Consider the following 17424-nt stretch of genomic DNA (forward strand, 5'->3'; position numbering starts at 1 on the left):
GACTTCTGCTCTCAGGGGTTTGCTGCATCGGACCAGTGTCCCGAAGGATGTTGTTGATTATATCATCTTTGGCACGGTGATACAGGAAGTGAAGACTAGCAATGTGGCTAGAGAGGTGAGTAAAACAAACTCTTTCAAAGTTTGTTGTTGTTGTTCAAAGAGATTGACAAGAGAATCAACTTGGATTTCAGTCAACAGAATTGCTCTATAAAATTAGTAAAATTCATTAAAGCTATATATTATATATTTTAAATATTTGATTGATTGATTTATTGGGGGGGGAGGGAGAGGAAGAAGCAGACTCTTTGCTGAGCAGGGAGCCCAAAGTGGGGCTCGATCCCAGGACCCTGGGATCATGACCTGAGCCGAAGGCAGACCCTTAACTGACTGAGCCACCCAGGCGCCCCTCATTAAAGCTATATTTGACTTCAGACGTGATTTTACAATTTGAATAATGAATGTTATTTAATATTTAAAGTTACAAATCAAATGACATACACTAGTATATATTTATACTATAAATCAAGTCGATTATTTGAGCTGCTTTGGGATATATGTTCATTTGTTCTCTCTCAGGATAATAGAGATTATGGCAAAGTACGGCTAATGTGACTTTCAGTAATGTTATCGTGGCTACTAATTAACTTAAAATTTCAACATTGTGCAAAGAACTGATTTCCTAACATGGTTTTTGTTGGAGGGAGCCTTGCTTATATTTATTCTCATTGACTAGATGACACATCGAGTGGTGTTTTTTTACTGATTTCCTAACATGGTTTTTGTTGGAGGTAGCCTTGCTTATTCATTTATTCTCATTGACTAGATGACACATCGAGTGGTGTTTTTTTTAAACGATTTCACAGGAGTTTACTTTCACCCTAGTTGGCATAGCTCCCGGTACTGTTTATTGGTGGCAACCAAGATAATAATAGACCTTGAAATTTCCGTGACGTATCATACAGGCATTTCATAGTGAATAGTCCAAACACATCTTCTGGGCTTTGTTTCAATTTGAAAGTGATTATTTGGATAAAGTTGACTCCAACGCACATTTCAGTGTGCTAAGCATTTTCTTTATTGCTAGTTTTGTGCCTGCCATATTACCGTGTTCAATATAGTAGGGGCAACGATTTCCATCACTGTCAGGAGGAGGGAAAATGAGCAGGATTGAAAGTAGTGGTTCTGCCCCACATTTTTACCTGCCAGTAAATGTTAACATTTCTGAAGGCCTGGCATTCCTTAAGCCCACAGAATCAACTGTATAATGTTAGGGAGGCGGGAAAGAATTAAGAACAGAAAGGGTTTTTTTCTCCCCGTCCTGATTTTTTTGGTTTTTCTTGGGCTTTCACATTTCTAACTGTGTTGAATATGACAATTTTATGACTGCACCAAGCTATTCACAATACATTTTCAACTTTCATATTTTGAAAGAAAAAAAAAGGCTTTTATAAGAGCACTTAAAAAGTAAATACCGAGGGGTGCCTGGGTGGCTCAGTCTGTTAAGCATCTGCCTTTGGCTCAGGTCATGATCCTGGAGTCCTGGGATCGAGTCCCACATCGGGCTCCCTGCTTAGCGGGGAGCCTGCTTTTCCCGCTCCTGCTCCCCCTGCTTGTGCTCGCTCTCTCTCTGAAACAAGTAAATAAATAAATAAATAAATCTTAAAAAAAAAAAATACCGAGTGATTCAATTTTCTCAGTATTTCTATTCTATCCTAATACTTAAAGCCATAATGTTTTTCCCTAAATTTTGTCTGGAAATGTTATATCTGTATGCATATCTCAGCTATTAATTGACCAGTGGTAGGTAGCTTCCCTCTCCCTGCCCTATACTAATACCAATTGCATTGCGGTCTGGATGATCTTTGTAGTGGCTACAGGGAAAGGCGATGTTATGAAGAGGTCTCTCTATAGTTGTATTGTAACCTAAAAGCTAATGTGACTACCAGCTAGAGAAATTTTTTTTTTTTTAAGATTTTATTTATTTATTTGACAGACACAGCGAGAGAGGGAACACAAGCAGTGGGAGTGGGAGAAGCAGGCTTCCCGCCGAGCAGGGAGCCCGATGCGGGGCTCAATCCCAGGACCCTGGGATCATGACCCGAGCCAAAGGCCGGTGCTTAACGACTGAGCAACCCAGGCGCCCCTGCTAGAGAACTTTTTAAGGACCTGTTGTCTGTATTAATAATGTTCAAGGAAATCCTAAAGGTTCTGATGCCGAGTTCCCATGAACCTAACTTTACTGAAAGACCTCTGTTTATTTCCCTGCTCTCCTACTTAACGAAGAGGCATCTCCCTCCTTTTTCCTTAGTGTACTATCCAGAGCCTAGGCTGACCTTGAGAGCTGTTCAAGCTTTAAATAGAAGCAGGTGGACAAGGTTCACCAGAAACCACTTCTATTTAAGGCTCTTTCAGTCCTTAGAGCCAGCTGGGGCCAAGGGTGTAACACATGCTAGAAAGGACCTTGTGAGGATTAGGCCATAACGACCTCAGTGCCCTTTCCACTTGCCCCACTGGTGCATTCTCCTCCTCTGCCCCCTGGAGATTTGCTGCTTTGTTCCCTTTTGAATTTGGTCTACATTGAGCGGCTGACATGCCATTGCCAGAGTGTAGTTTCCGGCAAAGTAGGTGGAGCACTTAGTATCGAGCCTACCTAGAGAGACCAGAATAAGGTTATGTTGCGTATACACTACTATGACACACTTTTCTTTCTACAGATGATGGTATAGAGGGCGTGTAAGTATAATAGTAAAAACCAGTGAAGAAACAAGGAGCCTAGGGCGCCTGGGTGCCTCAGTTCGTTAAGCGTTTGACTTCGGCCCAGGTCATGATCTCAGGGTCCTGGGTTCGAGCCTATATCAGACCCCCTGCTCTTCGGGAAGCCTGCTTCTCCCTCTCCCTCTGCCCCTTCCCCTGCGTGTACTCTCTCCATCTCTCTCTCAAATAAATAAAAAATCTTTTTTTAAAAAAAAGAAATACGGAGCCTCCTTAATCTAGACTTTAAAAACATGTTTATTTTATCAAATTACAGGAGATCTTGTATTCTGAGGATAGTTAAATAATTTCAGAAAAGGGTCACTAAAAAAGAATTCCTCTAATGGGAACCCGAATCTCATGGTAAATAGTGGTGGTGGTGGTTGGTGGGGGGAACAGTGAGAGCATTATTTTTAAAGTGTAACTTTAATATTATAAAAATATTTTATTATCGTATCTATGCATTAATTCTTTACATATGCAAAAATGGAATCAGACATTGATTTTTTTTTTTTTTTAGCAGCATAATTTCCCTAATTAATAGTACAATGAAGGGGCGCCTGGGTGGCTCAGTCAGTTAAGCAGCTGCCTTCGGCTCAGGTCATGATCCCAAGGTCCTGGGATCGAGCCCCGCATCCGGCTCCCTGCTCAGTGGGAAGCCTGCTTTTCCCTCTCCATCTGCCTGCCACCCTGCCTACTTGTGCTCTCTCTCTCTCAAATAAATAAATATCTTAAAAAAAATATAGTACAATGAAGTAATTGATGTCTTCATTTTATGTATGACTCTTACTGTGCCATTATGCTGGAGGCCATTTTGCAAGGTTAATGGAGCCCCTCAGTTCTTGTCAAGACCCATCAAATCACTCTCTTCTGAAGCACCTGTTAGGTCATTATCCTGGACAGTTTTCTCTTTTTCCAGTTGTTCACCTGATCTCACCCTTACTTGTCAGAGGCTCGCTTGGGGCCTAGGCACTTCTGCACAGTTTCTTCATCAACTTGAACTCCTGTGTATTGGCAAGTTTGCCAGTTTGCCTTTGTGTTGGCTCTGCCGTGTGCGGGGTAAAGTATGAGGCAATCATGAAGAGAGACCAGCCGGCAGTGAGAGGAATGAGCGGAGAGCAGGGAGGGACCTGCTTGGGAATTCTGCTTATGAGTGGCCAGTTCTTTAGAAATCACTCTCTGGGCGCCTGGGTGGCTCAGTTGGTTAAGCGACTGCCTTCAGCTCAGGTCATGATCCTGGAGTCCCTGGATCGAGTCCCGCATCGGGCTCCCTGCTCGGCAGGGAGCCTGCTTCTCCCTCTAACCCTCCCCCCTCTCATGTACTCTCTCTCTCTCTCTCTCATTCTCGCTCTCTCAAATAAATAAATAAATCTTAAAAAAAAAAAAAGAAATCACTCTCTGGTTTGATGACCTGTGCTTTGCCACTAAGCCTTTCGACTGTAGGAACAGAGATCATGAGGATCCTACTCCACGATATGTTTCATCATTCCTCCATCAACTGTATTTAACCGATTTACTTTATTTGAAAACTTAAAATCAAATTATATATTGATATCCTTGAAGGCTTGGAGTGAAGCTTGGCTAAGAAATTAGGTGACATAGAAGGGTGTTGTAGCCTGTTTACCATACTAGACACTGGCTGTCAAGAATTTTGCAGAGTGTTCTGTCAGTTAATGGCTAGATGAAAAATGAGTAAGCCGTTTCTGTGATGGACTTAATTTTATTCTAAATATTACTCTAGAATATTAACTTCATACGGTTTCCTGATTCACCACAGAGAAGTGGTGCTCAAAGCATCATTTCCAGGTAGTACTTCCTTCACAAGTGACCATTTCGTTTCATGTACTTCCTGAAGGCTGCCCTCGGAGCTGGCTTCTCTGACAGGACTCCTGCTCACACTGTCACCATGGCCTGCATCTCTGCCAACCAAGCCATGACCACAGGTATGTTTACTTGACAACAGAAGGTACATGTTAATTCTCGATTGTTTTTTAAGATTGATTTATTTATTTTAGAGAGCACGTGGTGGGTAGGGGCAGAGTGAGAGGGTGAGTCTCAAGTAGACTGCACGCTGAGCACAGAGCCTGACGCCGGGCCTGATCGCAAGAGCCGGAGATCATGACCTGAGCTGAAACCCAAGAATCGGACACCTAAGTGACTGCACCACCCAGGTGTCCCATAAAAAAGTACTCTTAATGGAAGTAAATGATTGGCAAAGATCTCTAAATTTGTGTCTCTCTTAAAAAATAAGGTCACATTTAACATTTTTGACAGTAGTTCTCAACCCTTTTGTTTCTCTCCGTACCTGAGGGACACAGCCATTCATATAGTTTCTCCATCAGTAATGTGGCTGGCCACGGCAGGGATTATCCGCTAGAAAAGTTTGTCTCTAGGAGGGTGCTTCTGAATTTGAGGCATGAATAATTTATAACCTCCTAGGTTTTAAAGTTAGGTGATTCTAATGTGATACTGCCCCATGAAGATTGTGGCCCTAGTGATAAATCACTGCTGTAATACAACTCTTTCTTCTACTTTCTCCCCACACCTGTAGCATTTTTATAATTAGTTATAAATGTCCCTAACAGACCTTAGCAAAACTGTGGGACATTTTGTAGCATCGGTTCTTATTGTGAAAATTCAGGAAACCTGAAAGAGGTCATGATCGTGTGCTCTCTTAATAACATGAAGGCCAGCTTGGGCAGCCTACCTCATGAGTGGCAGAGAATGATGCCAAAAGCAGTGATTGGGGGCATTCACTATTCTATGAAGCATGTGACGACTTCTAGATAGAGCAACAGAGTACTTGCCAATGGCCGTAAAGATGAAGGGGGGGCTGCCTTCCATCTTCAAAAGGCAGACTTTCTCAAGCTTATAGCAGAAATTCCCATTGTAGGGGAAACGTTTTTTTCTGAAAACTGAAGCTGGGAGTTTATAAAATCTTCAGAATGTTCTAGTATAGAATATGATTTGTTGTTTTTTTTTTTTTTGAATATGACTTGTTTTGAGAGTTGGTCCAATGGATATTTCCAGAAGCTCGTGTCCATATGACCTGAATGAAACTTGTGTTTCTCTAGTGCATTGAATATAGTTTTACTCATTCAAAAAAATTATCTTAATCCCTTTGAAAAGATGAGAAGCAGGGCTCAGGTCCTGATCTTCGGGTTGTGGGATCGAGCCCCACGACAGGCTCTGTGCTCAGTGGGGAGTCTGCTGGAGATTCTCTCTCTCTCTCCCGCCCCTTCTCCCCCTGCTTGTGCTTGCTCTCTCTCTCTAAAATGAATAAAATCTTTTTAAAAAAAGAGAAAAGATGAAAAGCTTAATTACAGATGTTATATAATGCTGATAACTGTGATATAGTTTTTTAATGAAGAAGCTTAAATTACCAGTGGTCTGTTAATTTCTGCAGAAGATGTTCGTGTCCGTGTCACCTGTGTCCCGTAGGTATTGGCTTGATCGCTTCTGGGCAGTGTGATGTGGTCGTGGCAGGTGGTGTAGAGTTAATGTCTGACGTCCCTATTCGTCATTCAAGGAAAATGAGGAAAATGATGCTTGAGCTCAATAAGGCCAAGACTCTGGGTCAGCGACTTTCTTTAATCTCGAAATTCAGATTGAATTTCCTATCACCTGAGGTAAGATTGTGAACTCTTATATTATATAAGACCTGTGTTTTTCCAAAGCATCCCACTGCAGAGATTTAGAATTAGTTAAGACAGCATGGGGTGAGTTTGCTCTAGCAGTTGTAGATTCTGTTAATTACAAGGAAGGGGTAATTTTCTGCTCAAGATGAAAAAAAAAAAAAGATTGTGGCTAGAAAATTTGAAATTGTGAGCCCTCCTTGAAGATGCCCTGCTCACAGAAAGCTTCTCCCATCTTGGTGTTGATTAACTTTCCCAGATAACCCAAGGTGTGGTATAACACCTGTTGACAGCATACCTAATCCTACATGGCTCCTTTCCCAGCTCCCTGCAGTGGCTGAGTTCTCCACCAGTGAGACCATGGGCCACTCTGCAGACCGGCTGGCCGCTGCCTTCGCTGTTTCTCGACTGGACCAGGATGAGTATGCGCTGCGTTCGCATAGCCTGGCCAAGAAGGCACAGGATGAAGGCCTCCTTTCTGATGTTGTACCCTTCAAAGTACCAGGTAAAATGGTTTGCTCAACATTGTAAAGGAGAATGCTTCGTGCCACTTGTTAGGGAGTTCTGAGTTGCTTCTAAAACTCCAAAAGCCCCAAGTGACTTTTCAATAAGTACATTGGTTCTGTTTCCAGAACAGTCACTCTTAAACGTGGACTCAAGTTTCAATTTATGTTGTAACAGTAGGTCAACATTTCAAAAAGAAGTTTTTCTGAGTCTGCTTTTAGGTCTCCCTGCTGTATTTTAGTTCTTATGTATATGCCTGTTTTAAAAACTCTTCATTCATATGATTTCTGTGTAGAATAGCCAAATGTGAATGAATATCTTAAGGAAGTAGGGTGTCCTTTTTTTAGACCATTTAGATTATTTCCCAGATGTCTTAAGAGTAGAGTGTAGGGGCGCCTGGCTGGCTCAGTTGGGAGAGCATGTGACTCTTAATCTCGGGGCTGTAGGTTCGAGCCCCCTGTTGGGCGTAGAGATTACTTAAAAAGAATAAAATCTAAAAGAAAAAAAAAAGTATAGTTTTAAATTTGATAATATCTTGATGACTGTAACAGACTTTCCTTTTAGTAAATAGGTGTGGCTTACATTTCACTTGTCACAGTTTTTAGAACATACTTCTGTAGCGAAGATACATAAAACTCAGAGTTCCTTAGAGTTAAAAACTCATGTTTTTATAGGAAAAGATACAGTTACCAAAGATAATGGCATTCGTCCTTCCTCTCTGGAGCAGATGGCCAAGCTAAGACCTGCATTCATCAAGCCCTATGGCACGGTGACAGCTGCAAATTCTTCTTTCCTGGTAACCGCGTGTGCTCTGTGTGTTTACTCGTGCCTTTCACAGTTCTGGACTCTCAGTAGAAAAACCTGAAGTTGATCTGTTTGCATGTGTCATGAATAGAGGCATAAAAATACAGTTACTCGTTATAAAAAATATTAAAATGGAATCATTAAAAAAAACTAGAATCCTAGTTTTTAGGCCCTTGCAGTCCCCTGATCCAGCCACCATTCAGGCATTAAACCAGCCAGAAGACTCTGGTTAGCCAGGCAGTAGGGTTAGAAAGGCCAGTGATCGGAAGGCAGCGAGAAGGTACAGTGGTGGCTGTGAGCAGGCTGACAGCAGACACACACACGGGAGGGGCCCGAGGGGCTCCTCAGAGGAGGTGGCATTTGAGCAGCAAATCTTGAAGGGAGTGTACAAGCCAATTCCAGAATTCATTAAATGCATTCTAGGCAAAGGGAATGGCAAGGAGGTGTGAGAGCAAGGGTTTCTTTTGGGAAAAGCTTGGCTAGAACATAGGATATGAATTTGAGGAGTTGTATAAGACCTGCGAAGTAGGCAGAGAGAGGGATGAGGTACCTCTTCTAGCTCTGATTGTTAGAAAGTGATGCTCTCGGGGTGCCTAGGTGGCTCAGTTGGTTAAGCACCCGACTCTTGGTTTCAGCTCAGGTCCTGATCTTGGTCATGGGATCGAGTCCTGCGTCAGGCTCTGTGCTCATCACAGAGTCTGCTTGAGATTCTCTCTCTTCCTCTCCCTCTACCCCCTCTCCCCTGTGCTCACACACATGTGTGTGCTCACTCTCAACTAAATCTTTTAAAAAAAAAAGAAAGAAAATGATGCTTTCTACTGGCTCCCAAGTTATTTTCCTGTAAGCAGTTTCTATAAGCATTTTCCTATAAACATATGGAATACATATATCTACCCTCATTCTTTGTCGTCGTTGTTGTTTTGCTTACCAGCATATAGCTTCATATCCTTTCTTGTTTGTTTTGGCTCCTCCTTAATTAAACATCCCTGTGGATTCTGTTTCTGCTCATAGGATGTGGTTTCTCTTCTCCTACCGCCTTGGGGTACATACAGTCTTTAGATGTAATCCAGCTGCCCAGTGTTTCTTTTACAGTATATCTTCCCTACCTGGACACGAAGTCTGGAAACATGGGCACATGTTGACATATTTGACTTTGTTAAATGACTACTTAATGCCCACTCTTGGGCTAGGGGAAGGGTGCCTGGGGTGGTTCCAGCAGGATGGTGCACCACCCCAGTAAGCCTGAGTGCTGAAGGGCTTGTTAGATAATCATTTCCAAAACCAGACTGCATGATAGGGCCATATGGGGTGAGCTCTACTCTTGCCGGATCTCAGTGCCCTTGACTACTTCTGGGGTGTGCTAAAGGTGCGGGTTTATTCACTGAAAGTCAGAAACAAATCATCAGAGGCAGCACATCACAGATACATGGGTTTCGGGACATATGTTCACGCACCACATTCATTGCAGCTTTGGCACAGTGGCGCATCATATTAACGTAATGTCCCTACACCATTTATTGTGTGTAGTTCTCTCTGTTTCCAAGCTTAATGGCCCCTCTGTTGGTGGTAGCTCCTTAGTCTCTTCAGGGTTACTAAGTTACAAAAATATTATAGAATGTGGTAGAAATTGTTTTGATATTACAAACTCTCACGTAGTGAATTTTGGATTTTTTTTTTTTGAGCTATTTCTTTTGAAGTCATGGTAGGGCTTTTTTTCAGTGGTAGCTCTTTATCTCTGAACTTCTTGATCGTCAGTTGGGAAAAACCATATGGGGTGTGTCCAAGGAGGGAAGACCATGGTTCTGATGTTCTCAGCTGCCTACCTCTTTCTTCTTCCATATCACCTCGAAGCCTGTGTTTCCTTCCACAGGCAGGAGGCAGCTCAGAAATAGTCCATAAAAATGTAAAAATAAGTAAGTAAATGAGAGATTGTTTTAATTCATAAAGTTTCTTATATTCCGTTCCAAAAGCAAAAATCTTTTGGCTTAAGTGTATTATGAATACATATTTAGCTAAAGTTACCTATTCTCTTTGTCCATTTTGATAATTGTGGTTCTTTTGAACAGGTTCTTCTACCCTCTTCTTGAAAGATGGGTCAGTGTATGTTTGAATTGTGAATTAATGATGAATAAAATGAAAAAACATTTATAAAGTCTCTGTATAAGTGTAATTAGTTGGGAAATTCAGGAACACTACATAGAAGATGGTTGTACAGAGACTTCCAGAAAAGCTGAAGAATTTACCATTATTGTTCTGCTTAACATTTCAGACTGATGGTGCATCTGCAATGCTGATTATGGCAGAGGAGAAGGCTCTGGCCATGGGTTATAAGCCGAAGGCATATTTGCGGTAAGGTATATGTTCAAATAAATTGCCTCAGTTTCTTTGTTTTATTACTAGAGCTAACCCCTCTGTTTTTCACCTAGGGATTTTGTCTATGTGTCTCAGGATCCAAAAGATCAACTTTTACTTGGGTAGGTAGCAGTGTATATCCTTGGGCTATAGTCAAAAGTACTTGATTACCCACCTTTATTATATAGATTTTAAAGTACATTAAGTTTTGTTTTTTTTTTTTAAAGATTTTATTTATTTATTTGGCAGAGAGAGAGACAGCGAGAGAGGGAACACAAGCAGGGGGAGTGGGAGAGGGAGAAGCAGGCTTCCCACTGAGCAGGGAGCCTGATGTGGGGCTCGATCCCAGGATCCCAGGGGCTCGATCCTGGCAGACGCTAACGACTGAGCCACCCAGGCGCCCCTTAAGTTCTGATAGAGAACAAACTGAGGGTTGCTGGAGGGAGGTGGGTAGGGGATGGGCTAGATGGGCGATGGGGGTTAATGAGGGCGCTTGTTGTGATGAGCACCAGGGGTTGTATGTAAGTGATGAAACACTAAATTCTACTCCAGAAACCAATATTGCACTCTATGTTAACTAACAAAATTTAAATAAAAGAAAATAAAGTACATTGAGTTCTGAGTTCATAATTGTTTCGTATGTTGGATTCTTTTTTTTTTTTTTTCCTTCTTTTTTTGGTGTGTGTGTGTGTTGGATTCTTAAAAATAATCCTTTATGTTGGTGTATCATTTTAGTTTTGGATTCTTTATTTTTTCTTTTACAGTTCTACTTACATATATATAGTCTTGTATTCTTTTTTTCATTAAGATGTCATAAGCATTTCTTCCTGTTGCTACACAGTCTTTGTAATAGCCTTTTATAAAAGCCTCCTAATACTTAGATTGTACCCCCCTCCCCCTCCTACTGGAGGGAGGCCAGTACGGCTTAGTGGCTCTCCCTGCACTGGCCTCCATCATGTCCTTCCAACTAGCCATGCTCTTCCCTATGCTCTGCCCTTTGCACTGTGTTTTTCTGGTTCTTCACATTGTTTATCCTTCTCTTCCATAGTTTGTTTATTAACTCTATCTCTGACTCTAGAACATAGACTTTGTAAGGGCCGAGGCTCTGTCTGTTTAGTTCACAGTTATATCCCCCCCACTTACTATTTGTACAGTAGAACCAGTGAATGAGTGGAGGACATTATAATACCTTACATAAAACTCAGCTTGGGGAATAAGGAGTTCTTACATTAAAAATTAAATCCTTAACATATTACTTATTTTTTCTTTTTAGACCAACATATGCTACTCCAAAAGTTCTGGAAAAGGCAGGATTAACAATGAGTGATATTGATGCTTTTGAATTTCATGAAGCATTCTCAGTAAGTCACTTGAAAGATACATATCAAAGGATTGTAACCATAAAAAGTGTAGTCTGTGTTTGTGTGGGAGATCCAGGTGTGGCTCATGATGTGAGCAAAACAGGAGGAGAGCTTTATATTTGAAGTACTGACCTACACTGTTGGAAGAGGCGTAAGGGGAAGGAATCCAGTGGTACGGTTTGAGGCGATCTCTTAGAGGCCCTTGAAAAGTAGCAAAATGTTTCTTTAGGAAAATTTTACTAAAAACTGATTTAAAGTTTGCTCAACTTTAATGGCAGGGGACATTAATAACAAGGTCCTTTCCCTTGTAGGGTCAGATTTTGGCTAATTTTAAAGCCATGGATTCTGATTGGTTTGCACAAAACTACATGGGTAGAAAAACCAAGGTAAGTGTTTGATTAAAAGTATGTTTGAATTTCCAAAGCACTACAGTATTTGTTTAGTTGGCTGCTAATAAAAATATGAAGGGGAAAGCTGCTGCTCCTTATGAAGAATTTTCTATTTCATTAAATATACTTATTTCTTAGTTGAAAAATAGTTCTTGGAAATCTTTAGAAAAAATGAAAGTAAAATTCTAGGCTGTCTTTTTTTCTTCCAGTTCTGGTGTTAGAGGAAAAATAAATGGTCCATGGCTTTCAGAATTGACCTAGAATTTTTTTCCTTATTAATATGTGATGGGTCTTAAGTTAGTCATGTTCTTAGTCTCTGTTACTTCCTGTTGGTAAGAGCCTGGCCTGATTGTGAAGTTAACTCATAATTATATTTGTGTCTGTTTTGTGGGAGCCAGGTTGGGTCACCTCCCCTGGAGAAGTTCAACAACTGGGGTGGATCGCTGTCCCTGGGACACCCGTTTGGAGCTACTGGCTGCCGGTTGGTCATGGCGGCTGCCAACAGATTGCGGAAGGAGGGAGGCCAGTACGGCTTAGTGGCTGCCTGTGCTGCCGGTGGGCAGGTACGGCGCAGCCGCTTCATAGGTGCTTCTGGAAGGTCATTTTCTTGGAAACAAAACAAGCTCATCCGAGCATGTTTCATTAAGTTAACTTTGCAACATCCTTAGAGCAATATTTCTGATGACAGACAACTAGAAAAAAAGCAGCCTATTTTGAGGGGAAGAGAGTACAACTTAATTCTGGTAATATTTTGGAAAGAAGATGGTTTTTAAACCCAAGCTACTTCTATTCCTAAAATAATGTTTATATTATTTATTTAAGATTTTATTTATTTGAGAGAGAGAGAGCGGGGGGGGGGGGGGTGGAGGAGCAGAGGGAGAGAGAATCGGAAGCAGACTCTGCGCCCAGTGTGGAGCTGAGCCTGACATGGGGCTCGATCTCATGACCGTGAGATCATGCCCTGAGCCAAAATCACGAGTTGGGTGCTTAACCGACTAAGCCACCCAGGTGCCCCTATATTTTTTATTTTTTTAAAGATTTTATTTATTTGACTGAGAGAGAGAGAACAAGTAGGCAGAGAGGCAGGCAGAGGGAGAGGGAGAAACAGGCTCCCTGCTGAGCAGGGAGCCCGATGTGGGGCTCGATCCCAGGACCCTGGGATCATGACCTGAGCCGAAGGCAGCTGCTTAACCAACTGAGCCACCTAGGTGCCCCTATATTTTTTATTTTTAAAAGGAATACATCATCATAGAAAGTACAAAAAGTATATAGAGAAGAATTAGAGTCACCTATAATCCCCTCAGCAGACACTATCATTATTAACATTTTGAGATATTTTCCTCTTTAATAATAAAATTTACTCATTTATCTAGTCACCGTGAGACCTTATCTATAAAATCTCTCCAAGAAGTAAATTATCTTTCTTGAAAACTGAACTATACGTTAATTGGAGAATTTATTTACTTCTGGATGACGTAATGCTATTTATTTGGGGGAAATTTGTATTCTGTGGATTTTTTTTGTTGGCCTTGCTTGCCCTACAGACAGAGCGTACTACCAGCCTCGGCCATTTCACTCTGGGGATAAAATCCAGAAGGAGGGCTAATTATAATCTTTTTTTTTTTTTTCCCTAACCCTGATGGAAACAGATTTGGTTTTCTTCCAGATTATAGAAACTTTCTGTTGCTAGTCAAGATGAATAAATAAGAGTTTAAACATCTTACACTTAAAAACCTTTATTTATGGCTTGCCTCAGAAGCTTTGAAGAAATAAAGAGATCAGTTATTTGTGGGTTGGAGCATTTCGGACTTCATGATGAAAAGCATTTTTCAGTCTGTAACTTCAGCCACAGAAGACCATAGTCAGGACTGGAGCCCTCCCTCCCATCTTTCTGTGCCAGGCTTAACTGAGGGAGTTAAGTGGTGGTCCATGAGGGTTAGTGTCCTGTGGTTTTGAGTGTGTGTTCCCTGATAGTTCATCTAGGACACAGAGTATAACACAACCCTGGATGCTTTTGTGAAGAATACCACCCAGTACCTTTGTTCTAGAAGAAATGTACCTTAGAAAGTAGATTGAACTTGGCATTGTTTCATCAAGAGCCAAATGCCTGATACAAACACGACTAGGAGATTAAAGAAGGAACCCGGCGTTTTGGATCTAGACTAGGGTTTCTCAGCTTTGGCTCTGTTAACATTTTGGGCCAGATAATTCTTTATGGTGAGGGGGTTGTAGTCTGTGTTGTAGGATGGTATTTTTTGTTGTTGTTTTTAAATTTACTGGTTTATTTTTAGAGAGCCAGCGCAAGCAGGGAGAGGGGCAGAGAGAGAGAGAGAGAAGCAGAGACCCTACCAAGTGTGGAGCCCGACATGGGGCTCCATCTCTCCACCCTGAGATCATGACCTGAGCTGAAATCAAGGGTCGGACACTCAGCCGACTGAGCCAGCCAGGCGCCCTGTGTTGTAGGATATTTAGCGTGATCTCTATCCAGGAGATGCTAGGAGCAACACTTTCCCATACATGCATAAGATTGCACGGTGTTTGAAAGGGGAAGCCGGGATCAAACTCTGTAGCCTGTACTTTTCCCATTGTTCTCTTTTGCCTTGGGACTGGCTGGATACTTCACTTTCCATTGCTCTAATTGAACGCATTTTTCCCCCCCTTACAGGGCCATGCTATGATTGTGGAAGCTTATCCAAAATAATAGATAATGAAGAGGTGACCTGGAGTTTCTGTGCAACACTCGCACTAGGCAATGCCATTCCAATGCATTACTAAATGACATCCTTAGTTCCTAGCTCCTCTTAGGAAAACACGACCCGTGGCCTTCTGTCAAATACTTCGCAATGAAACCTTGCTAGTGCTCTGAGCTTTCCAGAAATCGTGGCTTACTGCTCTTTCAGGGATTTCTTAGTCACCAGAATCACACAGTTATAATGTTTAAGCAATTGTTTTTGGTTTCTGTTTTCATTAAATACTAAGAGTTGCAATTTGGGAAAGAGGTTAGCTGAGATTTGGAGTCATCTTTATAACATTTGCAAATTACACTCTTTCCTGTTTGTGACCTAAAGACCAAGTGTTTTCTATAAAATACAAACCGATGTGCCTAAAGAAACTTAATTATGGAAAGACAATTCAGAGTTTAAATGTTCCTGACAACTTACAGTAAATGTTTAGATGTATAAGTACCCCATTAACCTTAATAAAGTGAGAAAGTATTGAACGGTTTGCCTTGTTTTTTTACTGGAGGTAAAGGGTCGTTTTCTTGGCATGGGGGGAGATTTGCCTTTACTCATTTGTAACTTCTCACCATCTTAGTCAACTGTGAGGCTGCTAGGAATATAAAGAGGGTCCTACTTTAGAATAACACCTTTTTCCCTCATTGTTCCATGGAAATAAATTTATTTCACTGTTTGGAGATGTCTCTGTTTGCCAGGATTTAAGTGAAGTGAAAAGAAATTAAAAAAAAATTTTTTTTTAAGATCTTATTTTTTATTTATTTGACAGAGACACAGCTAGAGAGGGACACAAGCAGGGGGAGTGGGAGAGGGAGAAGGAGGCTTCCCGCCGAGCAGGGAGCCCGATGTGGGGCTCGATCCCAGGACCCTGGGATCATGACCTGAGCTGAAGGCAGACGCTTAACGACTGAGCCACCCAGGCACCCTGAGAAGTTTTAAAATTTTGATCAACAAAATAAAAACTTTTTATTATGCACTAAGTATATGCTAGTGCTTTGAAGAAGCTCAGACCTCTCAGTTGTTATTTCTGTGGATGTTGCTTACATCTATGAAGGTCACTGGCAATCAGGACAGATTGGGCAAATAAGGAAGTAGTACTAAGCACTTAACAGGGTATTTGAGACTCCCAGCATCATTTCCCCATGATTTCATTGGTAATTTCAACATAATGGGAGCTATTAATACTCAAAACCAACATATTTACATAGATATCACAAAATTCAACTCTAGATAAATATGAAAGGTAAAAAACTTTCTTAAAATTTTAGAAAAAAATAAAAGTTTTAGAAAAAATACTTTAAGAAAAATACCACTACGACCTTAGGTTAGGGAGAGAGGGAGCTTTCTTAAGATATTTAAAGTTCTAATCAAAGGAATTGATCTATAGATTTATGTTGAAATAAGAACTTTTGATAGAGTTGAAAGACAAGCCACAAAAGGGGCAAAAATAAAGATACATCTTATAAAGGAGATCTGTATCTCTCTCATAAAGATATATCTGTGTGTTTCTGTATGATGTAGATGTATCTTTCAAAGGATCCAGGATATATAAAGAATTTATACATCAATAGGAAGATAATAAAAAAGGGGGGGGCAAAAGGTATTAAGCATTTTTTAGAAAATAATGTAGAAATGGAGAATAAACATGAAAAGATGCTGATTAGTAAAGAAAAATTAGGATCATAATGAGATAATATTTTATACCCACCAGGAGAAATGAACGAGACTCAGAATACCATGTGTTGCTAAGGATGTGGACCAATAGGAACTATTATACACTGCTGGCGAGAATACAGATTGATAAAACCACTTTGGAAAAGTCTGGCATTATCTGGTACATTTGAAAATGACACGGTCTGTGACCCAGCACACAAGTACTGGGGAGACATGTACGAGAGTGTTCATTGCACTGTGGCTCTTTTTTTTTTTTTTTTTTTAGATTTATCTATTTGAGAGAGAGAGGGAGAAACTCAAGTGGACTCTGCGCTGAGTGTGAGCCAGACACAGGGCTTGATTTCATGACCCTGAGATCACGACCTGAGCCGAGACCAAGAATCGGCAGCTTAGCTGACTGCGCCACCCAGGTGCCCCACCATTGCTCTTTAATAGCGAAATATTGTAATAACAAACGTTCATTGACAGGAAAGGTTCAGAAACAAGCAAAACTAAGTATATTTGTAGGATGTCTACATATGAGAGAAAAAAATTTTTTTTTTTTTTTAGATTTTTTTTTTTTTGCAGGAGAGACAATGAGAGACAGAGAGCATGAGAAGGAGGAGGGTCAGAGGGAGAAGCAGACTCCCCGCCGAGCAGGGAGCCGGAGGCGGGACTCGATCCCAGGACTCCAGGATCATGACCCGAGCCGAAGGCAGTCGCTTAACCAACTGAGCCACCCAGGCGCCCGAGAAAAATATTTTCTAAAACACTTAAGGGAAGAGAAAAGGGAAATCTTTCATACAGAAGAATTCCAAATAATATATGTAGACTGCATGACCCAGGAAGTGGAGCATGTCCCTCCTCACTTGAGTGTGGGCTGGACTTAGTGTCTCAACTCCAGCAAATAGACTATGAAAAGGGAAAACAAGGCGACCTTCCAGTGGAGAAACCTGGCAAACACTAGTTTGACCAAGTGACCCAGGTTAACTTCATCAGTCCTGTGGTATGGATAACACATAACTTCCTGGCACGATGTAACAACAGGGGCCCTTCACTTCAGTGGTATTCTTTCCAGATGCCCATAAGCCAGTTGGATCATGAGAAAACAAGACAAACACAAATCCAGGGACATTCTAATAACTACTTGACCATGTTCAAAACTATCAAGGTCATGAAAAAATCAAGGTCATGAAAAACTATCAAGGTCATGAGAAACTCAGACCAGAGGAAGCTAAGG

At 41.2% G+C, this 17424-nt stretch overlaps 1 protein-coding gene across 6 annotated transcripts in view; it reads left to right on the forward strand.

Annotated features, from left to right (window-relative positions):
* Nucleotides 1-15016, forward strand: part of HADHB (hydroxyacyl-CoA dehydrogenase trifunctional multienzyme complex subunit beta) — a 37728-nt gene extending 22712 nt beyond the window's left edge. For all 6 annotated transcript variants that reach the window (XM_045884229.3, XM_045884231.2, XM_045884230.3 and 3 more), the window contains 11 exons: nucleotides 16-115; nucleotides 4607-4694; nucleotides 6193-6380; nucleotides 6711-6891; nucleotides 7565-7686; nucleotides 9964-10043; nucleotides 10121-10168; nucleotides 11320-11407; nucleotides 11719-11793; nucleotides 12195-12359; nucleotides 14462-15016. In XM_045884229.3, coding sequence (XP_045740185.1) covers nucleotides 16-115; nucleotides 4607-4694; nucleotides 6193-6380; nucleotides 6711-6891; nucleotides 7565-7686; nucleotides 9964-10043; nucleotides 10121-10168; nucleotides 11320-11407; nucleotides 11719-11793; nucleotides 12195-12359; nucleotides 14462-14497 — 1171 coding nt within the window. In that variant the 3' untranslated portion in view covers nucleotides 14498-15016. The remainder of the gene's footprint in view (nucleotides 1-15; nucleotides 116-4606; nucleotides 4695-6192; nucleotides 6381-6710; nucleotides 6892-7564; nucleotides 7687-9963; nucleotides 10044-10120; nucleotides 10169-11319; nucleotides 11408-11718; nucleotides 11794-12194; nucleotides 12360-14461) is intronic.
* The last annotated feature ends 2408 nt before the right edge of the window (nucleotides 15017-17424 follow it).

The sequence above is a fragment of the Mirounga angustirostris genome, unplaced genomic scaffold, assembly GCF_029215605.1.
Source record: "Mirounga angustirostris isolate CCGP_5_RB_7025 unplaced genomic scaffold, mMirAng1.0.hap1 SCAF_10, whole genome shotgun sequence".
Classification (NCBI taxonomy): Eukaryota; Metazoa; Chordata; class Mammalia; order Carnivora; family Phocidae; genus Mirounga; species Mirounga angustirostris.